The 24,567-nt window shown below is 57.0% G+C and overlaps 1 protein-coding gene across 5 annotated transcripts in view; it reads left to right on the plus strand.

Moving 5' to 3' along the window:
• The first annotated feature begins 1,232 nt into the window (after positions 1 to 1,232).
• Positions 1,233 to 24,567, plus strand: part of LOC103697507 (zinc ion binding/nucleic acid binding/hydrolase) — a 93,759-nt gene continuing 70,424 nt past the window's right edge. For 2 of the 5 annotated variants that reach the window (XM_089930110.1, XM_039133864.3), the window contains exons 1-2: positions 1,233 to 1,519; positions 1,648 to 1,801. In XM_089930110.1, coding sequence (XP_089786236.1) covers positions 1,430 to 1,519; positions 1,648 to 1,801 — 244 coding nt within the window. In that variant the 5' untranslated portion in view covers positions 1,233 to 1,429. The remainder of the gene's footprint in view (positions 1,520 to 1,647; positions 1,802 to 24,567) is intronic. The other 3 variants (XM_089930111.1, XM_089930112.1, XM_088719804.2) reach the window with 3 other exon arrangements.

Here is a 24,567-nt window from a genome sequence, read left to right on the forward strand (position 1 = left end):
TGCCACCGCCTCCAGCATTTAATGCGCATGATCTCTGCAAACCCTCGACTCACTCAACAATTAATGTATATCTTCGACTTACTCAACAATTAATGCATATCTCCGGCTCACTCAACAATTAATGCGTGTGGCTCCTATCATCTACGGATCTTCGGTCCTCTACGGCAAATCAACTCGGCAGCATTCAGTCAGCCGTGACAACTCTCTGATCCCGGCCTTGCCTCCGACGTCAAGGCATTAATTCATCTGGTCGCGCACCAACTCAAGCGACGTGTTGAGTCGTACGGTAACCTCGCCCCATCACATCACAGGTAATCCGACCCCCCTATAAAAAGGAATCCCTCCTCCTCAGTGGGGGGTTGGACTCAGAAAAAGCCCAGCAGAATATATCTCCTTCCTTCCTCTCTCCTACTCAAAAAAATTAAGCCCCCTCTCTGACTTAAGCATCGGAGGGCCGGCGCCGGAAACCCCGGCCACCGGTTTTCTTTTGCAGGCCTCCCACGGAGGACGCCGCTCGTCGACGGATCGCCGCCCCCCAGTGTTCGCCAGAGCTCCTCCTCCTCTGCCGACGGTCGCCCCTGGGTCCAATTTCCAACAACAATAATTATATCTTATTATACTATCATGATAAAGTACTATTAATTAATAATTATTTTTATATTTTTGTCTAAATGATGTAGTAAATAATGTAGTTAACTTTTAGTAAATTGGGTAGTTCTTAATTCCAATACCAACATAAATATTTGATTTTGCTGACTTAAATAGAAAATGATAGTAAAATTGTTCACATATCTACAATTGTAATAGCAGAACATAAATAATCACTAATTTTTTTAATCTCCATTTTACAAGCACTAATTCTAAATAGGCAGCTCAATAACTCTTAAAAAGGAATGCAATATGATTATATGATTATTCGATGTTTGACTTTGTTTTCTACATTTTTCTTTAGTTTAGCATGAGTAGATCTTTGTCATTACCATAAGATTGAAATTAAAAATTTTGATTGTATGCCAATGGCGATGAAAAAAATATTTTGAATTAATCTAAAAAAAAGTTTGTTGTCAGGATTCATAGTCAGTCTCCAACGTGAGCTTTACTCAAAACTTTTCGATGCGTCTCCAGTAAATTTTTGCCGAAATTTTCCTACGCACTTTTTCAGCTTTTGAAAAAAAGAAAAAGTTGTTTAAAGTTTTTATGGAATAACTTAAAAAATTGGCTCTCGACGAAACGCCTTTGGCCAATGCGAAACTGAAACAGGATCTAAATATTATTCCAGCGGAAGCCAAAAAACAAGAATCGGTGATGGCGGGAGAATCCGAGACATGATTCACGGTTAAAATTCACTTGCAAGGAACGTGCCATCAAATACATCGCCACGGGGGGGCGAGGCCCGCGGCGGCGGCGGCGGTTAGGGCATCCCGGACCCATGCTCCACGGCCGAGATAGCCTGGTCCGGCTCATCGGAAAGCGGCGGCGGACCTTTTCCTCCCCCCTCGCCCAACATCTTCGCCCACAGGCAATCCCTCTCCTCCCCTCATATTTCTTTCGTCCTTCATATATTCCTCTGTCTTCAGTCTTGAATGAATGCTTGGCCTATTTTTCTACCCTCAAAATCCTTCTGGTACTCCTTTGGAATGCAAGAAGAGTGCTGCAAAGAGGCGGCCCTCCCCATCTTCGGTGGAAGACGAAGCACCGCCTCCGAAACAAGAGAGCCAAATCCACGGCGCAGAGCGGGTTTCATGCCCCGTTTGCGGTAGCTCTATTCGCGGGACGGATTACAGTGTGAATTCTCATCTGGGTGAGATGACTTTGCCTCGACTAATTGCCGTTTCTGTGTTCGACCTAATATTTAGGCAATGATATAACTCGATACATGTCTGCTTGAATGGATATACAAATGATGGCTTGATGTTTGAATTGAACTTGCTTCCTTCTGATTGTTTCACAATGATTAGCAGCTTTCGAATCTCACGACTGGAAGGATTTGGGTAGATTGGAGCTTCTGGCTTTCTTTTTGAAACATTTCAGTATTATATAATGTGGTCGTGATTGGTCGAGGATGGGATACGGTTTGGTGGTTATTTATTCGGATCTGTGGTGGGAAAGGAACAATGGAGTCTTTAGAGACGGAGCTTCTTCTTCAGCTCTAGTTATCCATCAAGTTAAACAGCTGGTGGATGGCTAATTGGTTGGAAGTGTGTTAGTGATAAAAAGAGGAAAAGTCAGTGCCAATCCCTAAATCTTTTATTATAAATGTTCTGACCTGTAGTTGTTCCCTCTTTTTATCCTGGGTTAGCCTTAACAAACTGGCTGTACTGATTTTCCTTTCAATAAATTCTTAGCCTTAGGTACCTGTTTGTGTTCGTTTTCCTCTCAAACGAATTGGATTGGCACTGTCCAATTCTTTCCCGGCAATAATAATGCAGTTATGATTTTGTTGTGCCGCAGCTATTCTGACTATTTCATAATTTAATGTTGTGATATGCTGGTCACTTTCATAAATTTGACTGCTTCACAGCCTTTTCTTACTCTCGCCAAATGTACTTTGTTCACGACCATTGTTACTTTGGGTTGGTCTTGTGGAAGATTTATAATCATGCAGGATTAGAGTGAAAATTTCTATGCCAAGAAGATGAACCTTTTGATAAGGATATTAATTTGATGACCATTTTTTCCTATACAATTTTTCTTATTGAAATGGAGTGCTTGCATTTCTTCTGGAAAATCATTTCTCCTGTTGCTGGAAATTGGACCCGGGGGCCGCCGCGAAGCCGGGGAAGGAGGAGCTCCGCCGCGGGGACGGCGGACGGCGGCGCGCCGACTGGTGACGTCCTCCTGGAGGGGTGTAAGTCCGCCGCAGGAACGGTGGTCGACGGTGCGCCGGCTGGTGGCGTCCTCCTGGAGGGCGCAAGTCCTGCAAAAAGCCGGTGGCCGGGCTCCCCGGCGCCGGCCCTCCGATGCTTAAGTCAGAGGGGGCAGATATGTGGAGAGAGCAAGGAGGAGAATATGAGGAGAAGACAGCCGGAATATTTTAAGAAGATGAAGAGGATGATATCCTCAATTGTGTCTGTGCTGTTTGCTTCTTTTCACCCGGTCCAGGAGGGTTCTGTCCCGGGGGCCCCCTTCCTTTTCCCCCCAGGTTTTCTTTTATAGAAGGATTTTTGTTACTTGGGAGGTGATAGGAGGTTTGTCCTCTTTTGTAATAATTGGGCACGATTTGGCCCATTAATGGCGTAGTGGAGAACGGGACCGAATCGGACCGGAATCAGGGAGTTGTCACGGTCGATCGGACCTGTTGGAGTGGTTGAACCGCCGGCTGTGGTGGGCCTGGGGTCCGTGGATGGTAAGTGCATTTATTACCGAATGAACCGGCGGTCAGGGAGAGCCATACGCTCTGATGGTTCAGTGATCCGGAGATCGTCTTGAGCCGTGTTCATTAAATGACTGAGTGCATTGGAGACTTGAGGGAGTCTCATGCATTAATGGCAGGTCGTGCCGAATACCTGCGGAGATCTTATGCCTTGATGGCTTGGAGATAGTGGCAGGCTGTAGTAGAGTCGCGTGTATAGCCGCCGGACCTTTCGAGAAAGCTTGGCGGGGAGGAGTATTAGTTAAGGCATCGGCTCGGCAAGGGTGCCGAGCCGAGCTGGTCGCCCAGAGGGGCGCCCTGTGGCGGGGTTGCTTCGAGTACTCCTGGTCGGCGCCCTTTGGGCGAGCACCTTCTAGCCGAGCGCCTCTATTTGGCGCTGTTTCTAGTCAGCGCTTTCTAGTTGAGCGCTTCTCTGGTCGGCGTCCGCTGGTCGGCTCTTCCTATCCGAGCATCTCTACTTTATTTTGATTGGGCGCCTCTTGGCGCTCTCTCCGGTCGGCGCCCTTTAGTCGAGCGCCTTCCTGGTCGGCATTCTTTGGCCGAGCATCCTCCTGGTCGGCGCTCTTTGGCCGAGCGCCTTTCCAGTCGGCGTTCTCTAGCCAAGCGCCTCCGTGGCGGTATGACTTGGGGTTTTTCCCCCAACACTATCCTCCGACTTCCGAGTTCCAGTTGGCTACTAGCTGGAGCGCGGGAAGTAGCTCTAGTTGGGGCATTACGAATTCCGAAAATTTTAATTTGTTGCGCGTTTTGAATTATCGAGCGCTTTGAGGTGCCTTTAATAGGCGGCGTCTCTCTTTTCCCGAAGAGTCTCATTATTGGGACACTTTTTGCGAAGCGTCCTCGCGTTGTGGGCTCATGATGGGGCCGCACGATCCGATGGGGCGCTTCGGTGTCCGAAGCGCTAGCCCTAATTAAATGCGTCGTTCTGTCTTTTGGACCGACACGCGTCGCCATCTAAACAGGATACAGCGTTTTTCTCGCTGATCTGGGCCGTTGGGGAGGTCTATTTAAACTCTCCCCGGCCCCTTGTCCTCTTTCTATTGCCTTCTGTTTCCAGCTTTCTTCCTCTCAGCCTCTCTCAGTCCGAAGTTCTATTCTCCGGCGTTTTCCCCAGGTTGTCCTTTTTTGATTTCTTTTTCCTTTTTGCAATGGGTTCTCTTCCCAGTGAGGTCGAGTCCACCATGAGCATCCTGGAGGTCGAAATGACCGAAGAGTGGTTTTTCCCTCTTCAGGGGTTCCGTTTGGAGCCCGCCAGGCGAAGGGATCGGATAACCGATCCTCCGGTAGGCCGGATTGGAGTGCACCTGGAATCACTCTGGGCCGGCCTCCGATTTCCTCTTCACGGCTTCGTGAATGAGTTGCTGACGGTATGCCAGTTGGTTCCGGCGCAACTCACTCCGAATGCCTGGAGGACAGTGATGGGCTTCCTGTCACTGTGTTTACTGCAGGGGATTCCGACCTCTGTCAACGTTTTCCGGCGACTTTTTATCTTTAAGTCGAATTCGGGAGACGGGGAGTGGCTTTACATCGCCCTTCGGGCGGGTCGGCCACTCTTTCATGGTGCCCCCTCGTCCATTCATGGCTGGAAGGAGAAATTCTTCTTCCTTGGTTCTGCGCAGTCCTGGGGGTTTGACCCCAGGTGGGGACCGGCTCAGCTCAAGTCCATTAACAAACCCCCCAGACTTTCTCCACGTGAGCAGGGGATCCTCGACGCCATCCGCAGCCTCGGGGACGGCATCTTACTGAACGGCCTCATATGTGAGGACGCTTTGGTGAACGTGGGCTTGAGCTCGGCACGTCCCCACGGTAAGAGTAATTACAAGGTGTATTTATTTCCTTACTGTTCTAATGTTCTAATCCTTTTTGTCTTTGCAGATATCGCAAAGATGGTGACGAAAAGCGAAGTCCTCTACGCCCGCTTCCAGAAGAGGGCAGCCGAGCTCTTGGGCGAGCCCACCGAGCCGAGGAAGAAACAGAAGGTCTCGGCGACCCCAGCGCCCCCGGCGCCAGCAGTGACCGAGGCGGGTCCTTCTCGCCCCGCGCTCTCCGAGGCGGGGCCTTCTCGCCCCGCGCACCCCGGTGCTGGTCAGAGGGAGGGCACGGATTCCAGGGGCTCGGGCTCCCGGGGAGCTTCAGCAGTGCTCCCATGCCCGGTGCCCCTGGCATAAGTTCCTGGTCGGCAGGACGCTCCAGTTGCCGACCAGGGGAGGAGTCCTGCGGGTCCCGCGCCTGCGCACCCCGCCTCTGTCGTGCGGCAGTCAGATCGGCCGCTTGTCCGACCCCAGCCCCCTAGCTCCGAGCCGGGGAGCAGTCACGGAGTCTTGGGGTCGGCTCCGCCTAGGCCAGCTGATGCTGGCCTTCCGGGCCCATCGGGCTCGGAGGAGCGAGTGCCTCTGGCACTCAACTGGTCGGTGTTCGAGGGCGATTCAGCCCTCGAAAACCCTCGAGTGGCGCGCGAAGTTTTTCGGGTCGCGCTGCTCCCGGCCGACCGGACCCTGATACAGTCCATGAGCTATAATGCTTTCATGGACTCTACCCGCTGCAGCGCCGTCCGGGTATGTAGAATTCATCTGTGTAATCTGTAAAATTTTTACTCGCAGCGCCTTATGTTTTTCTTTTCGTCTCTTTTACAGCATTTGCATGAGACGGAGATGCTGATGCACATCACCCACGACTACCGGGAGCGGGCCCGGAAGTATCAGCGTGGGTATGACGAGGTCCAGGCGAGGTACCTGGCCGCCGAGGCGAGGTACCAGGCTTCCGAGGCCGAACGTCAGGTGCTCCAGGAAAAAGTAGGAGCATCCGAGGAAAGGGTTCGAGCTCTCACCGCTGAGCTCGACGAAGAAAAAGGCGCGCATACGTTGACGAGGTCCGAACTGCGCGCTGCGGAAGCTTGTCTGGCTGCCGCCGAGCTGGCGCTGGCCTCCCGCGAGCAGGAGGTGGAGAACGCCCGCCTTTGCCACTTAGAGCTCGAGCGGGGATTGAATAACCTCGAGCGGAAGGCCGCATATCATGAGGCTCGGGAGCTCGAGGCCCGGGAGCAAGCTCAGAACGCGGTGAGGCTCTTCCGCGAGTCGGAGGAGTTTCACGACCTCCTAGCAGAGGAGGGCGTGAATGGGCTAATCCAAGGCTTCCGGGATTTCCGCAACCAATTGCGGCGGCTCCTCCCGGATTTTGACGTGAACCTGCTTCAACCGGGAGCAGGGGTCGAGAGGGGTGATGCGGCCGAGGCGATCCCCGAGGTCACCAAGGTCGCCTCCGAGGTCGCTCCTGCTGCTGCCGAGGCCGCCGAAGAGGCCCCGACTGGTGAGCCAGCTACTCCTGGTGCTGCTGGAGCCGAAGTAGTCGAGCTCGAGCCTTAATGTAATTTTTGTTATTTTGTAAAGTCGGGATGACCCCCCATACTTGTAAGGGCCGAACCCGAATTTTTGTACTCAGCCTACGGGCTTTTTGAAATGAATATACTTTTTTGGAAACTCGTCTGTTAATAGTCCTAAGTTTCTCTGCTCGGATCCATTTTAGGTTCCAAGGATATGGGCTCTAGGGCCTCAGCTTTACCCGCCACAGGGTTTGGTTTTAGGTTCGGCTTGCCGAGCTCCATTATTCGGCCCTTCGACTAGTGGTAAAGCAACGCTTGTGCTCAAAGGATTTGGGCTCGGAGAGTCCTTCCGAGCCTAGCCCAGATTTCGACCAAGCCCTAAAGCGGTCACTGGGACTTAAAACTTTTTAACAAAGTAAACTTTGGGTCCGAGCCCCACATTGCCGGGGCGGGTCGGATTCTTTTCCAATGAACGGGTTGAATACTCGTCAGCTCGTGACGGGGATTCACCGGGCTTAGTATAATTGTGCTGGTGTCGTGAGTGTTTTCACGCCGAGGCGACTAAAACATTCTGCTCGGAGTCCACTCTTTGAGGACGTCGGCAGAGAAATCCAAAACATAATGTAGAAACATTAAATGAATGGGTACCTTGTACCGTATGCGTCCTTGCGCCGAGGCGACTGGAGACGCTCCTCTGCTCAGGGTCCGTTCTTTGGGGACGTCGGCAGAGAAATCCAAAAGCAGATAAGATAATGTAAAAATATTAAATAAATGGATACCTTGTACCGTGTGCGTCCTTGCGCCGAGGCGACTGGAGACGCTCCTCTGCTCGGGGTCCGTTCTTTGGGGACGTCGGTAGAGAAATCTTGTACCGTGTGCGTCCTTGCGCCGAGGCGACTGGAGACGCTCCTCTGTTCGGGGTCCGTTCTTTGGGGACGTCGGCAGAGAAATCTGGAAGCAGATAAGACAATGTAAAAATATTAAATAAATGGGTACCTTGTACCGTGTGCGTCCTTGCGCCGAGGCGACTGGAGACGCTCCTCTGCTCGGGGTCCGTTCTTTGGGGACGTCGGCAGAGAAATCCGGAAGCAGATAAGATAATGTAAAAATATTAAATAAATGGGTATTGTTGCTGGTGGTCCAAACCGAGAACGATTGGCACAGCGGTGTGAACGGGGTTCCCTTTGAGTTGCTTTGGTTGCGCTCCGCCCTCCGCCGTGAAACCTGCAAGCAAGCCTCGCACCACCACCGGAGTAGTGGGGGCCCTCCGACGATCAAGTCAGAGGAGATCGAAGGAGAAGGAGAAGGAGAAGGTAGCAGGTGAGATGATACTCTGGAAGATATATCTTACCCTCCCCCTTCCCCCCAGCTTCATATATATCAGGCTGGGGGGTTTTTCCGGGGATTCGTCATCGTGTGGCACGATGGGGCTGCCACTGACATGGCCGTTACAGGGCGTCGTGGGGCAGCGCTGGGTACAGCCATGGCAGGGCATAGTGGAGCTCCGCTTTGTACGGCTGTTACAGGGGATCGTGGGGCAGCGCCGGATACGGCCGTTGCAGGGAGTAGTGGAGCAGGGGGCCGCGGCGTGCCTCAGAGGAACAGTCTGTTGTTGTCGAGAGATTGTCGACTCGGGGTCGGATTGCTGGATCAAGGGGCAGCCGACTCGGGGTCGGGCTGCGGAGCCGAAGATATCCGACCCGAGGTCGGATTGCTGGATCAAGGGGCAGCCGACTCGGGGTCGGGCTGCGGAGCCGAAGATATCCGACCCGAGGTCGGATTGCTGGATCAAGGGGCAGCCGACTCGGGGTCGGACTGCGGAGCCGAAGATATCCGACCCGAGGTCGGATTGCTGGATCAAGGGGCAGCCGACTCGGGGTCGGGCTGCGGAGCCGAAGATATCCGACCCGAGGTCGGATTGCTGGATCAAGGGGCAGCCGTAGTCTTCCTGGGCGCGCGTGCCGGTCACGTGGGGCATGGTGGCTAAGTTCTCCCGTAACAGTAGCCCCCCACTCCCGAGCCTGGAACCAGGAGGGGAACGGGTGAAGGGAGTGATGCTTCGAGATTGCCGCCATCCCTCGGAAAGGCGTGCGCGCTCCGAGCTTCCCGCCTTCTTTATGGCGTATGGCAGTTGTCGCTGATCTGGCGGTCTGCGGATTTCGGCGGACATCCTTCCTTAATGGCGTCGATTCGCCTTTGGGGGCGCGAACAAACTTTCGGCAGCCAGGCGTCCTCTGGCGTCACCGAGGCGTCACCCGCCTTTCCACCTATTTAACCGGGGGGCCCTCCCCCGTCCGCCTTTCTCTTCACAGGCATCTTCAAGTTTCTCCCTTGTGCCGCTGCCGTTGCCGCCGAACTGTTCGTTCGCTCCTCCTTTGACGCTCTCGGAGCCGTTCTTCCTTCCTTTCAGGTGAGTTGCCCCACTCTTCAATTTAGGGCTCTCCGTACTTTCTCCTTTCGTGTTAGTGTACTCCAGTCGTTCCGGTGCCTTCCCCCCTCTTGACCCCGTCCTGACCGTAGGTTCACTGGCCATTAGGGATGGACGAAGTAAGGGCGGACCGCATTCAGTCGGAGCTGGTCCCTGAAGACCTAGATAGGTTCGTGGCCCGGTACCACCTTCCCGAAGCCTGCAACATTACGCTCCCGGGGCCTGAGGAGAGGATGTCCCATCCTCCTCCAGGGAAGGTCGCCATTAATGAGGACATCCTTCGGGCTGGGTTCCGCTTTCCCCCCTCGGACTTAGTCGTGCAGGTGCTTCGGGGTTTAAGAGTGGCGCCGACGCAACTGGTGCCGAACTCATGGCGTATCCTGACGGCCTTCCAGGTTCTCTGCCGCATGCATGAGGTTCCCGCCACCCTGAATGTCTTTTGGGAATGCTACGGCCTGAACGGCCACCCCCGGGACAGAGGGTGGTGGTGCTTCGGGGCGCGGCGAGGGTGCGGCCTCGTCAAGGATGCTCCTTCCTCCATTCACGGCTGGAAGGAGCGTTTCTTTTTCATTGACGTAGATCCCTCTTGGGGAATCGGGACAACCTGGGAGACGCCGATGAAGTCCCCGATCGGCTTATCGAGGTTGTCGAGGGAGGAGTCCGATGGCGTTGCCGTCTTGAGGGGGCTGGTTGCCGAGGGCCGGCTTTCCCCGGTGGCCCGCCTTATTTCCGAGGATGCCTTGGTGAACGTCGGTCTGAGCTCGGTCCCCGCCGACCGTGAGCCCGCCACCACTTCTTTTTTAGCTCTTTTCTCCTCTTTCGTTTCTTCTTTCCATCAGTTTCTCAGTCTCCGACCATCTCGTCCTTTTTGCAGAAATCGACGACGTCATGCGGTCGGACAAGGCGATGGCTGTCAGTAGGGCGTCCCTACTGGAAGCGGTCCGGAGGAAGAAACGGACTCCTCCGAGCGGGGTCCCACCGGCGAAGAAGTCCCGCCAGCAGGCGACTCCGACGCCGACAGACGGGTCCGGACCCACCGATCAGGGGGGCGCCGCGGGCTCGGACCGACAGTTGACGCCGTATCAGCCCTCCGGTGATGAGACTACCGCTTTTCCGGAGGCGTCACTCGGGCGCGCCCGAGACGGCCGGGTCGGACGCAATCGGTCCCCAGCCCGGCCTTCGACTCGGTCGGCTTCGGATGATACGAGAAGGAGCGCGCCGAGGCCCCGGCCGAGCGGGACCCTGTCGATTTCTGGAGCGGCCCCCGCCCCGAGCACGGTCAGCATGACTCTCCCCCAAGCAATGGGTAAGGGTAAGGCCGCAGAACCACCGTCCGGCTCCGGGGTGAAGTCGGGGTCAGCCTTCACTCTGCTGGAGAGTGACCGTAGGCGGGTCCGGCAGATGGGGATCCCTGACGTCGGAGCTGCCAGCTGCGTCTGTCTCATGTCGGTGAGTGTTCTTCTGGCCGCTTTCGTCATTTATAGGCTCTATTGATCCCCGCCTGACACCCTCATTTTTCCTATCTCTTAGCTCGCCCAGTACATGATCCGTCTGGAGGAAAGCCACGAGGAACAAGCGAGGCTTCTGGCGAGGGCCGAGAGCTGACTGAAAGCTGTAGAGGAGGGAGGCCAGGCTGCGGCAGGGAGGACGACCAGGGACCTCGAGACGAGGCTCCAGGTGGCCGAAGAGCGGGTACTCGGCTTCGCCGCCCTCGAGAGGCAACTGTTGGAGACGCAGGAGCAACTCAAGGTTGCCTCGGGTCTCGAAGGCGAGATCAGGAAGGCGGAGGAGCGGGCCGAAGAGCAGTCCCGGAAGGCTGCCGACTTCCGAGAGAGGTGGGAGAAGGCCCAGCAGTCAGCCGACAACGCCCGCAACCGAGCCCGGTCTCTTGAAGCCAAGCTGGCCGAATTGGAATCGGCCTTGGAGGAGTCCCGCGCGAGCAACCAGGAGCTTCATTCGCGCCTGGAGGAGGCTGAGGCTGCTCGCGTTGCTGCCGAGGCGAAGCACATGGAGGCTCGGGCCGATCTGCTGAGGGTCTCCTCCGAGGCGGACGACCGGATTGTGGCGAAGGTCATGGAGGCGAAAGCTCAGATTACGGAGCGAGCGGAGGCGGCGCTGGCCGAGAAGAGCGCGGAAATCGGGCGTCAGGCGGTACAGGCCTATCGTCAGTCCGCCGAGTTCATCCGTGACATGTCGGACGCGGGGTCCGACTCCTTTGTCTTAGGCTTCGATGAAGGCCTGGCGAGGGTGTCCGCTAGATACCCCGAAATTGACCTGAGTGGGGTCTCCCTCCTCGACTCCCCTTCGATGCCATTGCCTGCTGATTCTCCAACTGTCTCCCTACCCCTTGCGGGTGTGCTCGCCGTTCCCGACCCAGGGGTTCCTCCGAGCTGACCCTCTGTATTTTTCTTTGTTCTTTTCTTTGTATGTTGGCGTTTTGCCATGTTGTATGGGTCTCGGCCCTGGTGCAACGAAAGTTAATGCAAACAGAGTGTTTCCTCATTTCACTTTCATCCTTCCTCTTTTTAACTCTCGGTAGCGCCTCGCCGACTCCTGACTCTTGAAGTTCCTCCGGCGCTAGGCCAGGCATCCGAGGGTTAGGCCTCAGGAAATTCATCCGGCGCTAGGCCAGGCATCCGAGGGTTAGGCCTCAGGAAATCCTTCCGGCACTAGGCCAGGCATCCGAGGGTTAGGCCTCAGGAAATCCTTCCGGCGCTAGGCCAGGCATCCGAGGGTTAGGCCTCAGGAAATCCTTCCGGGGCTAGGCCAGGCATCCGAGGGTTAGGCCTCAGGAAATCCTTCCGGCGCTAGGCCAGGCATCCGAGAGTTAGGCCTCAGGAAATTCTTCCGGCGCTAGGCCAGGCATCCGAGGGTTAGGCCTCAGGAAATTCATCCGGCACTAGGCCAGGCATCCGAGGGTTGAGCCTGGCATCCGAGGGCCGAGCCTCGGGGAATTCCGCTCGTTGGTCGGCCAAGGCTGGCGCAAGCCGAGGCGACCGGTCGGGGCTTCAGGCTAGTCTGCTCCCGGGATGATCATCGGGTTAGCCTGGCATCCGAGGGCCGAGCCTTGGGGAATTCCGCTCGTTGGTCGGCCAAGGCTGGCGCAAGCCGAGGCGACCGGTCGGGGCTTCAGGCTAGTCTGCTCCCGGGATGATCATCGGGTTAGCCTGGCATCCGAGGGCCGAGCCTCGGGGAATTCCGCTCGTTGGTCGGCCAAGGCTGGCGCAAGCCGAGGCGACCGGTCGGGGCTTCAGGCTAGTCTGCTCCCGGGATGATCATCGGGTTAGCCTGGCATCCGAGGGCCGAGCCTCGGAGAATTCCGCTCGTTGGTAGGCCAAGGCTGGCGCAAGCCGAGGCGACCGGTCGGGGCTTCAGGCTAGTCTGCTCCCGGGATGATCATCGGGTTAGCCTGGCATCCGAGGGCCGAGCCTCGGGGAATTCCGCTCGTTGGTCGGCCAAGGCTGGCGCAAGCCGAGGCGACCGGTCGGGGCTTCAGGCTAGTCTGCTCCCGGGATGATCATCGGGTTAGCCTGGCATCCGAGGGCCGAGCCTCGGGGAATTCCGCTCGTTGGTCGGGTTAGCCTGGCATCCGAGGGCCGAGCCTCGGGAAATTCCGCTCGTTGGCCACGCGCCTGTCGCTTGCCGCTCGACGGAATTTCTCCGTGGCCAGCTACGATCGTGTTTCTCCTCTTCTCCAAGCGTCGCCTGGGGAACACCAGAAGGGTATTAAATGCTAATTGAGGCGTTACCTGGGAAATCGGATCGCCAGTTGCTGCTTGCAAGGAGTGTCAGTTAAGCGGCCGCGATACGCGCGTTCTTCGAGGCGGATGCGGCCTGGGCGCGAGCGGAGATACGTGGGCCGTGGGATACACACCGCCCGGAGTGTCCTGCATGAAGAATGCAATTAAGGAGAACGACGCTTAGGAGATCGTGGGAGGATACGCCTCGAGAGCCGGAACGGCTCCGGATTCGGTGCGCCCGCCTTTATTGGAGCCACCCGCATTGGAACGACCGGGGGGCCACAGTTTGGCTATAAATATAAGTGCAGGCGCGGTGGAGCCTGCCAAGCCGGAGCTATTCAGGTTGCCATGGATTGTGGACCTCCTCTCCTGCGTGTGGCTGGGAAACCCCCGCCGGAGGAACGGGAGGCGCGCCCCTCGCGACTTCTGCCAACTAGCCGTTTCATCTGGGATCAACAAGGAGGTTCTCCCCGGCGGAACTCCGCTCTAGGCGTTTCATCCGGGATCACATCCCCCCTCCTTTCAGCCCCGCCTCCCGATTGAGCTCTGCGCCAGACGCTTCATCCGGGATCGCGCCTCCTCGCGCTCTTCTCCCTTGTATTCCTTCCCTCCCCTTCTCCTGGGGAGGACCGGAATATCCCTTGGAGGTGGCGTTCCTCTGGAGGCAGCGGGAACTCCTCCTTCGTCCACTTCTTCTTCGTCCGCGCCGGCTCTTCGTCTTTTGCGTGAGGCGTCGATGGCGCCTCCGGGGAGAAGCACCCACGCCCGGTGGGATTGCAGCTGCTTCGGATGGAGGGTTCGGGATCCCAGATCTTCAGCTCCACGGAGTCTCCACCTCTTCCTTGTTTTCTTTACTCCCCAATTCTCCTCTGGGAATTCTTTGTAATCACACGAACACACCGTTGTAACCAGGAATTATTGAAATGAAAAGAATTGTACATTTTTCGAACTGTCTTCCTGGCTTTGTCGTTCTACTGGTGATACACCCGCAGGTTAGCGGAATTCCAGCTTCTCGGAATTTCTCGACCATCTAGGGCCTCCAACTAGTAGGAGCCAGGTCGGTTTACCCAGCGAACCCTATACGGGCCTTCCCAATTTGGCGCCAGCTTCCCACCTTCCGCGGGTTGAGATGCTTTGGCTCGCCTTAGCACCAGATCTCCGATTCTGAAAAGTTTTGGTCGGACCTTGGAGTTATAATATCGGGCCACCCTCCGCTGATACATCGCCATCCGAACCTGTGCCATTTCTCTTGCTTCTTCCAAAAGGTCCAGGTTCCCTCGGAGTTGCTCCGAATTGGCCTCGGGTCGGTGCGCGGCCACCCGGGGCGAGGGGAGTCCGAGCTCCACGGGAACAACCGCTTTCGTGCCATAGGTTAGGCTGAAAGGCGTCTCCTCGGTAGGGGTCCGATGCGTGGTCCGATACGCCCAAAGGACATTCTCGAGTTCTTCGACCCAAGCTTGCCCCGTCCGACCGATTCGCGCCTTAATTCCTTGGAGGATTGTCCGATTTGTGACCTCGGCCTCACCGTTGGTTTGGGGATGCGACACAGATGTGAACCGATGCTCGATCCCGAACTCCTCGCAGAAATCACGGAAATGCTGGTTGTCGAACTGTCGACCATTATCCGAGATGAGGACTCGGGGTACCCCAAATCGGACAATGATGTTTTTCTTCACGAACTTCCGGACTTGCGCCTCCGTGATAGTGGCCAGCGGCTCTGCCTCCACCCACTTGGTGAAGTAGTCGATTGCAACAATCAAAAATCTCCGCTGGGCTGAAGCAACGGGGAATGGTCCGAGGATATCCATTCCCCACTGTGCGAAGGGCCAGGGCGCGGTGATTGGTGCCAAGGGGACAGAAGGGACTCTCTGGACGTTGGCGTGGCGCTGGCAGGCGTCGCATTTCCGTACGTGATCCTTCGAGTCCTCCAACAAGGTAGGCCAATAATAGCCTTGCCTCATGATCTTGTGCGCTAAGGACCTAGCCCCCAAGTGCGATCCGCAGACGCCCTCATGGACTTCGCCGAGGACGTAGGCCGCCTCCGAGGGGCGGAGGCACCTTAAGAGGGGGGCGGTGAACGAGGTCCGATACAGCCTCCCTTCATAGAGTACGTAGTGGGCGGACTTCTTGACAAGTCGCCGAGCTTGATCTTCGTCTTCAGGGAGGATCCCTTCGGCGAGGTAGGCGACGAGCGGGTCCATCCAAGACGGCTCCGGATCAATCGCCATCACCGCTCCAGCCTCGCCGATGCTCGGGGCATCCAGGGTCTCCAGGTAGATTGCCCTCGACCAGTTGTGCGCCTCTGTGCCCACCAAGCGGGACAACCTGTCGGCCCTGGCATTTTCGCTTCTGGGGACCTGCTGGATGTCGACACTGCCGAGGTCGGGAATGAGTGCTTGCACCTTCCGGACGTAGTTCTGCATGGTCGGGCTCCGGGCCTCGAACTCCCCACGAACCTGCTCGACCACCAGCTGGGAGTCGGTGAAGACCTTCAAACGCCGAATGCCGAGCTCCCTGGTGAGTTTGAGTCCCGTGACTAGGGCCTCGTACTCCGCCTCGTTGTTGGTCACTGAAAATCCAAACCTCAAGGCATACTCGGCTATCACTCCATCAGGACTGGTAAGGACCAGCCCGGCCCCTCCACCCTCGGGGTTCGACGACCCATCGATGTGAAGCGTCCAGATCGGGAGGTTGAGGCTGGGCGTTTCCGGCGGTCTAGGTTCCGCCTCCTGCACCGTGCACTCAGCGAGGAAGTCTGCGAGCACCTGGGCCTTGATGGCGGGTCGAGGCTGATGGCGGATGTCGAACTCACCGAGTTCTACTGCCCACTTCACCAGTCGTCCCGCATTCTCGGGGTTGCTGAGGATCTGCCGTAGTGGTTGATCGGTTAAGAGGGTGACCGAATGAGCTTGGAAATAGGGGCGAAGCCTCCTGGTCGCGGTCAGCAGCGCGAAGGCGATCTTTTCAGCCTTCGTGTACCGCGTCTCGGCATCCCGTAGGACCCGGCTGATGTAGTACACGGGCTTCTGGAGCTTTGCCTCTTCCCGAACCAGCACCGCACTGACCGCGGTTGGGGAGACCGCCAGATAGAGGTAGAGCATCTCCCCTTCTTGCGGCTTGGACAGTAGGGGAGGAGACGCCAGGTATTCCTTGAGCTGGTCGAATGCTGCTTGACATTCGGCCGTCCAGAGGAAGTCTTTCGGGCGTTTTAACACCTTGAAGAATGGTTGGCAGCGTTCGGCCGATTTTGCCACAAATCGTCCAAGCGCGGCGACCCTTCCAGCGAGCTCCTGAACCTCCTTTACTTTGGTCGGAGGGGACATACCTTGGATGGCCTTGATTTTGTCCGGGTTGGCTTCGATACCCCGCTGGTTGACAATGAAACCGAGGAACCTCCCAGCCGAAGCGCCGAAGGCGCACTTCGCTGGGTTCAGCTTCATGCGAAACTTCCGCAAGGTGGTGAAAGTCTCCTCCAAATCCGCGATGTGCTGGTCTGCATGGCGGCTCTTCACCAGCATATCGTCCACGTACACCTCCATGTTCCGGCCGATTTGCTCTTTGAAGATTTTGTTGACGAGGCGCTGGTAAGTGGCGCCAGCATTCTTCAGACCGAAGGGCATTACCTTGTAGCAGTACAGCCCCCGGTCTGTTATAAAGGCAGTTTTCTCCTCGTCCTGTGGGGCCATCATTATCTGGTTGTAACCGGAGAAGACGTCCATGAAAGACAGCAGCTGATATCCGGAAGTCGCGTCGACCAGTTGGTCTATTCGCGGAAGCGGAAAGCTATCCTTAGGGCACGCCTTGTTCAGGTCGGTATAGTCGACGCACATCCTCCACTTCCCGCTCGCCTTCCGGACAAGTACAACATTTGCCAGCCACTCGGGGTAGCTTACCTCCCTTATGAATCCTGCCTCCAAGAGCTTGTCTACCTCCTGGTCGACCACCCGGATCCGATCCGGGGCACAGTGTCTCTTCTTCTGCTTTATTGGTCGGTGGGTCGGGTCGACGTTGAGGGCGTGAGAAATGACCTCCGGGTCGATCCCAGGTACATCGGCCGCTGACCAGGCAAATACATCGGTATTGGCTCGGAGGAATTCCACCAACCGGGCCCGAGCTCCCGGGTCGAGATTGGCGCCGACCCGGACCGCCCGGTCGGGGCGGCCTTCCTCAAGGGGGACTTCGACCACACCCTCGGCCGGCTCCCCCTGCCGCAAGGCCACCTCGTCTCTGGCATCAAGGGACTCGACGCTTAGGGCTTCCACGGGCTTCTTCCCTTTGAGGGTTGCTAGAAAACATTGCTGTGCGGTCGGTTGGTCATCTCGGACCTCTCCGATCCCGACCGCCGTGGGGAACCGCATGAGCAAGTGGTACGTGGAGACCACCGCGCGAGGGGCGTTCAGCCCGGGTCGCCCGAGGATAGCGTTGTAGGCCGAGGGAACACGGACGACCAAGAACCCGAGTCGCACCGTGGCTTCTGCGGGTGCGACGCCCGCAGTCACAGGCAGCTCAACGACACCTTCCGCCGGGACAGCGTCACCGGTGAATCCTATGAGGGGGGTGGACATTTTGTGCAACAACTGTCTGGACAAGCTCATCTTTTGGAAGGCCTCGTAAAACAAAATATCAGCTGAGCTTCCACTATCCACAAGAACACGCCTTACATCATAGTTTGCCATAATGAGGGAGATCACCATGGCGTCATCGTGGGGAGTCTGAACCCCCTTTACATCCTCATCAGAAAAGGTGATTACATTGCCGACCTTCTGCCTCTTTACGACGGCCGTCCCTGACGCTTCCGTCGAGCCCCCCGCGTTCCTCACGGGCCGAGAGCAGCCCCCAGTGATAGTGTGGATCACGCCCGCAACGGGTCGATTCTGCTCCCGAGGCTCCGGAGGAGCCGGGTCGGCCGGACGCGGGTCTGCGGGGGGACGTCGGTCGCTCACATATCGACCGAGACGCCCCCGACGGATAAGAGCCTCGATCTCGTCCCGAAGCTGGAAGCAGTCCTCTGTGTCGTGGCCGTGGTCTCGGTGGTACTCACAGTACGCCCGGGAGGGCCTCTTTCTAGGAATCCTTCGTATCTGTCTCGGGGCCGGGAGGTCCTTCCGCCCCTTGATCTCCATAAGGATCTGGGCCCGGGGAGTCAGGAGAGGGGTGTACCGGTTGAAACGTCGGGGCGGAGAACGAGGGCGTGGGGCGCCGTGGTTCTTCGCCGGCGACGGGCTTCTGCGCCGACGCTGGGGCGTCGGGCTCCTCCTCTGGCATGCCTCTTTTCGCCTTTTCTTCCCAAGCTTTTGTGGGATCTCGGCGGCCTCCTTGCACCGGTGGGCGGCCGCCTCCTCGGCGTCCGCATACTGGTTCGCCCGGGACAACAGCTCTAGGAAGCTCCGCGGCAGGCGTTTGTCCAGGGAGAAGGTGAGTCTGCCCTTCCGGAAGCCACGCTTCAGGGCTGAAAGAGCTACCTCCTGACTCAGGTTCCGGACCTCCAGCGTAGCCCTGTTGAAGCGGGTAAGATAATCCCGCAGGCTTTCTCCCTCGTTTTGCCGGACATCAAAGAGGGAGTCGGAGACCAGTCGCCGCCGGCTACTGACGGCGAAATGAGTGATGAAGAGGCGAGTGAACTGGTCGAAGGACCGGATTGAGTCAGCCTCCAGCCCGGCGAACCATGCCCTCGCCGGGCCACGGAGGGTTGCCGGGAAAGCCTTGCAGAGAAGGGGATCTGATGCTCCGTGGAGGAGCATAAGGGTCCTGAAACTCTCGACGTGATCCCGCGGGTCCGCCGCCCCGTCATAGGGCTCGATCGCCGGCATTTTGAACCCCGGCGGATTCGGGGTCCGCAGGATCCTCGAGGCGAGCGCCGGCTGGGAGGAGATCTCTAAGTCGGCGAAGGGATCTTTGGAATGGCCCTTCAGGACCTGGAGTTGCCGGTGGAGATCGTCCACCCGCCGGTCCAGGGAACGCGTCCGGTGGGTGGGAGACAAGGAGCGGCGAGAGGGGGATCGACTGGAGCGCGGGTTCCTCGAGGTCTGGGGGGTCTGGGAACGCGCCCGGGCCCGCCTCTCGTACCCCGCGCAGCTCCGGTGGGAAGGTCCCGGCAGAATGGAGCGTGCTCGAGAATCCTCCTCGCGCCGGCGCTCCTCCCCATGGGAGAGGAAGGAACGCGGGTTGAGGAGGACAGGCGAACGCTCAGGCAGCGGCGGCTCCTGAGCCTGCTGCGGCGCCCGGGACATCGCACCCTGCAGATTCTGCACCGCCTCCGCGAGGGTGCGAACCTGCTGGGTTAGCTGGTCAAACTGGGCGGCTTCGACCATCTGAATGGGCGGTGGGGCGGTGGAGTGTTGCTGAGAGCGTGTTGGGGATGCAGCGGCCTCCCGGCCAGTGGCGCTAGAGGCCCCGCGACCGGAAGCATTGGAAGCTCCACGACCACCTCGCCGTGCCATTACGATCGCTCTGAGATCCGGCCCTTCCTCTAGCGCCAACTGTTGCTGGTGGTCCAAACCGAGAACGATTGGCACAGCGGTGTGAACGGGGTTCCCTTTGAGTTGCTTTGGTTGCGCTCCGCCCTCCGCCGTGAAACCTGCAAGCAAGCCTCGCACCACCACCGGGGTAGTGGGGGCCCTCCGACGATCAAGTCAGAGGAGATCGAAGGAGAAGGAGAAGGAGAAGGTAGCAGGTGAGATGATACTCTGGAAGATATATCTTACCCTCCCCCTTCCCCCCAGCTTCATATATATCAGGCTGGGGGGTTTTTCCGGGGATTCGTCATCGTGTGGCACGATGGGGCTGCCACTGACATGGCCGTTACAGGGCGTCGTGGGGCAGCGCTGGGTACAGCCATGGCAGGGCATAGTGGAGCTCCGCTTTGTACGGCTATTACAGGGGATCGTGGGGCAGCGCCGGATACGGCCGTTGCAGGGAGTAGTGCGTGCCTCAGAGGAACAGTCTGTTGTTGTCGAGAGATTGTCGACTCGGGGTCGGATTGCTGGATCAAGGGGCAGCCGACTCGGGGTCGGGCTGCGGAGCCGAAGATATCCGACCCGAGGTCGGATTGCTGGATCAAGGGGCAGCCGACTCGGGGTCGGGCTGCGGAGCCGAAGATTTCCGACCCGAGGTCGGATTGCTGGATCAAGGGGCAGCCGACTCGGGGTCGGGCTGCGGAGCCGAAGATATCCGACCCGAGGTCGGATTGCTGGATCAAGGGGCAGCCGACTCGGGGTCGGACTGCGGAGCCGAAGATATCCGACCCGAGGTCGGATTGCTGGATCAAGGGGCAGCCGACTCGGGGTCGGGCTGCGGAGTCGAAGATATCCGACCCGAGGTCGGATTGCTGGATCAAGGGGCAGCCGTAGTCTTCCTGGGCGCGCGTGCCGGTCACGTGGGGCATGGTGGCTAAGTTTCCCCGTAACAGGTACCTTGTACCGTGTGCGTCCTTGCGCCGAGGCGACTGGAGACGCTCCTCTGCTCGGGGTCCGTTCTTTGGGGACGTCGGCAGAGAAATCCAAAAGCAGATAATGTAAAAATATTAAATAAATGGGTACCTTGTACCATATGCGTCCTTGTGCCGAGGCGACAAAAGGCGCTCCTCTGTTCGGGGTCCGTTCTTTGGGGACGTCGGCAGAGAAATCCAAAAGCAGATAATGTAAAAATATTAAATAAATGGGTACCTTGTACCGTATGCGTCCTTGCGCCGAGGCGACTAAAGACGCTCCTCTGCTCGGGGTCCGTTCTTCGAGGACATCGGCAGAGAAAAGTTCAAGAATAGAATAATGTAAAGACATTAAATAAACGGGTATCTGGTACCGTATGCGTCCTTGCGCCGAGGCGACTAAAGACGCTCCTCTGCTCGGGGTCCGTTCTTCGAGGACATCGGCAGAGAAAAGTCCAAGAATAGAATAATGTAAAGACATTAAATAAGCGGGTACCTGGTACCGTATGCGTCCTTGCGCCGAGGCGACTAAAGACGCTCCTCTGCTCGGGGTCCGTTCTTCGAGGACATCGGCAGAGAAAAGTCCAAGAATAGAATAATGTAAAGACATTAAATAAGCGGGTACCTGGTACCGTATGCGTCCTTGCGCCGAGGCGACTAAAGACGCTCCTCTGCTCGGGGTCCGTTCTTCGAGGACATCGGCAGAGAAAAGTCCAAGAATAGAATAATGTAAAGACATTAAATAAGCGGGTACCTGGTACCGTATGCGTCCTTGCGCCGAGGCGACTAAAGACGCTCCTCTGCTCGGGGTCCGTTCTTCGAGGACATAGGCAGAGAAATCCGGCGATGGAGAACGAGCCGAGCTCGTCGGCTGGAGCCGGCGGACAGCGAGCCGAGCTCGTCTTGGTCAATGAAGACCGCATCCCAACGCATCGGGGCATCCCGATAAACCAGGGCATCTTGACGTCTCGAGGCATCCCGGCCGAGGTCGGGGTAGGAGCACGAGCCGAGCTCGTCCGGTCAGAGGACCGCTATTCATAGTCGATGGAGCACGAGCCGAGCTCGTCCGGTCAGAGAGGACCGCTACTCAATAGTCGATGGAGCACGAGCCGAGCTCGTCCGGTCAGAGAGGACCGCTACTCAATAGTCGATGGAGCACGAGCCGAGCTCGTCCGGTCAGAGAGGACCGCTATTCATAGTCGATGGAGCACGAGCCGAGCTCGTCCCGGTGGAGAGCGCGCCACGAACTCACGAACATCTTCAGGGAGCCCACGTAGGTACTCCATCATCCCGAGGCACCGGGGCATCCCAACCGTGGTCAGGAAAGAAGAATAAACCTGATGGCATGAGATAATCAGGAGAATTGGTGAGCTCGGAATAAGCACGCAAACCATCAGTTTATTGTGAAATGAAATTCATAGAATGAAATTCAATGGTTGAATAATGGGAAACCCCTTAGGGTTCTACTGGTGGTACACGCGGAGATTTTCAGAGCTCCAACTCCGCGGAATGGGAGTCCCGTCTAGGGACTCTAGCTTATAAGTCCCGGGTCGGCGGATGCACGTGACTCGGTATGGTCCTTCCCAATTCGGGGCCAACTTTCCTTGCTCAGTTGGTCGGGAGGCTTCAGCTCTTCTGAGGACAAGGTCCCCTGGTCTGAAAGATTTGACTTTGACCCTGGCGTTGTAGTACTGAGCTGTCTTTTGCTGGTACCTTGCCATACGCACTCGGGCGGCCTCCCTTGTTTCCTCGATCAGGTCGAGGTTGCCTCTGAGCTGCGAAGAGTTGGAGCTGGCATCATGGTGCTCAACTCTTGGAGAGGGGAGCCCAATCTCTAGTGGAATGACGGCCTCCGTCCCATATGTTAGGTTGAAGGGAGTCTCGCCGGTGGGTACGCGGAACGTGGTCCGGTAAGCCCACAGGACATTGTACAGGTCTTCGACCCATTGTTCTTTAGAAGTCGAGCCTGGCTTTGAGACCCTGCAAGATAGTACGATTTGTTACCTCGGTTTCTCCGTTTGTCTGAGGATGCGCGACCGAGGTGAAGCGGTGGTCAATGCCAAGCTCGGAGCAGAACTCTCTGAAATGGATGTTGTCGAACTGGCGACCGTTGTCAGAGATAAGGATGCGGGGAAGCCCGAATCTGCAAATGATGGATTTCCAGACGAAATCCCGCATCTTCTGCTCGGTGATCCGGGCGAGGGGCTCGGCTTCTACCCACTTTGTGAAGTAGTCGATGGAGACGACCAGGAACTTCCTTTGCCCGGTGGCCAATGGAAATGGCCCTAGAATGTCAATCCCCCACTGGGCAAAGGGCCAAGGGGAGCTGATAGAGGTCAAAGGAGCCGAGGGCCGGCGCTGAACATTGGCGTTCCTTTGGCACCGGTCGCATCTTTGGACGAAATCCATAGCATCCTTCTGGAGTGTCGGCCAATAATATCCTTGGCGCAGAATTTTATGGGCCAATGCTTGCCTTCCCAGATGGTTTCCACAAATCCCTTCGTAGACTTCGCGCAGGGCATAATTAGCTTCCGTTGGGCGAAGGCATCTGAGGAGGGGAGAGGTGAAGGATCTCCGATAGAGCTTTCCCTCGTGTAGTATGTACCGGGTGACGAGGCGCTTGATTCGGCGAGCCTCTCGTTCATCAGCGGGGAGGGTTTCGTCTTGCAGATAGTTGATGAGTTCATCCATCCAGCTTGGCTCGAACTCGGTGCAGAGGGTCTGCTCGGGCCCGTCTGTGCTGGGCTTTTGGAGATATTCCAGCACTGCCTCTTTGGGAAGCTCGCTCATGTGAGAGGACGCCAGCTTTGATAGCTGGTCGGCCCTGAGATTCTCCGACCTGGCAACATGTTGAATATGAAAGGACTCCAAGGTCGAGACGAGATCCCGTACCTTCTGAAGATACTTCTGCATGGTCGGGTCTCTGGCTTCGAAGTCGCCCATAATTTGGTTGACGACGAGCTGAGAATCACTGAAGGCCTTCAAGCCCTTCACTCCTAGCTCCTTGGCTAGCTTGAGCCCGGCGACAAGTGCCTCATACTCCGCCATGTTATTTGAGGCAGGAAATTCGAGGCGCAAGGCTTGCTCGGCAACCACCCCTTCCGGGCTGGTGAGGATAAGTCCCGCTCCGCTACCCCCCGAGTTTGAAGAGCCATCGACATGCAGAGTCCATGTCAAACTCGGGGTTAGCTCCACCGGTGGCTCAGGTTCAGGCTCGACCTCATCCGGTATGGTGCACTCGACTATAAAGTCTGCGAGTGCTTGTGCTTTGATCGCCGGTCTGGGCCGGTACTCGATGTCGAATTCTCCGAGCTCAATGGCCCATTTAGTGATCCGACCCGCGCGATCTGATCTCTGCAGGATCTGCTTGACCGGCTGGTCAGTCAGCACAGCCACTGTATGAGCTTGGAAGTAGGGTCGGAGCCTCCGAGCCGAGATGACCAAAGCATAGGCGGTCTTCTCAAGCTTGGAGTATCGGGTCTCGGCGTCCCTTAAGACCCGACTGGTATAATATACTGGTTTCTGGAGTTTGCCCTGCTCTCGGACCAGGACCGAGCTTACTGCTACAGGGGAGACAGCTAGATACAAGTAGAGGAGCTCACCCTGTTGAGGCTTCATGAGCAGGGGAGGGGAAGCCAGTAGGTGCTTGAGCTCTTCAAAAGATTGCTGGCACTCGTCTGACCACAAAAAGTTCTTCGGCTTCTTGAGGGCTGCAAAGAATGGAAGGCAGCGCTCGGTCGAGCGGGAGATGAATCTCCCGAGGGCTGCCACTCGGCCCGTGAGCCGCTGTACCTCTTTGACCGTCCTGGGAGGTGTCATCTCTTGGAGGGCTCGGATCTTCTCTGGATTGGCCTCAATTCCTCGTTGTGTAATGATGAAGCCGAGGAATTTGCCGGAGGTGACCCCGAATGCACATTTAGCTGGGTTGAGCTTCATCGGTACTTTCGGAGTGTGGAGAATGCTTCATTGAGGTCGGCTATGTGGTCTTGCGCCACCTTGCTTTTCACCAGCATGTCATCCACGTAGACCTCCATGTTTCGGCCTATTTGGTCTTTGAAGATCCGGCTGACCAGCCTTTGATAAGTTGCCCCGGCATTTTTCAAGCCGAATGGCATTACCTTGTAGCAGTAGGTTCCCCCGTCGGTGATGAAGGCTGTCTTTTCCTCATCTTCCGGCGCCATGCGGATCTGGTTGTATCCGGAAAAGGCGTCCATGAACGCCAGCAGCTCGTGACCCGAGGTGGAGTCCACGAGCTGGTCGATGCTGGGGAGTGGAAAGCTG

Source organism: Phoenix dactylifera, chromosome 4 (assembly GCF_051530095.1).
Source record: "Phoenix dactylifera cultivar Ajwa chromosome 4, Ajwa_hap1_PhDact_Kaust_v1.1, whole genome shotgun sequence".
NCBI classification, from domain to species: Eukaryota; Viridiplantae; Streptophyta; class Magnoliopsida; order Arecales; family Arecaceae; genus Phoenix; species Phoenix dactylifera.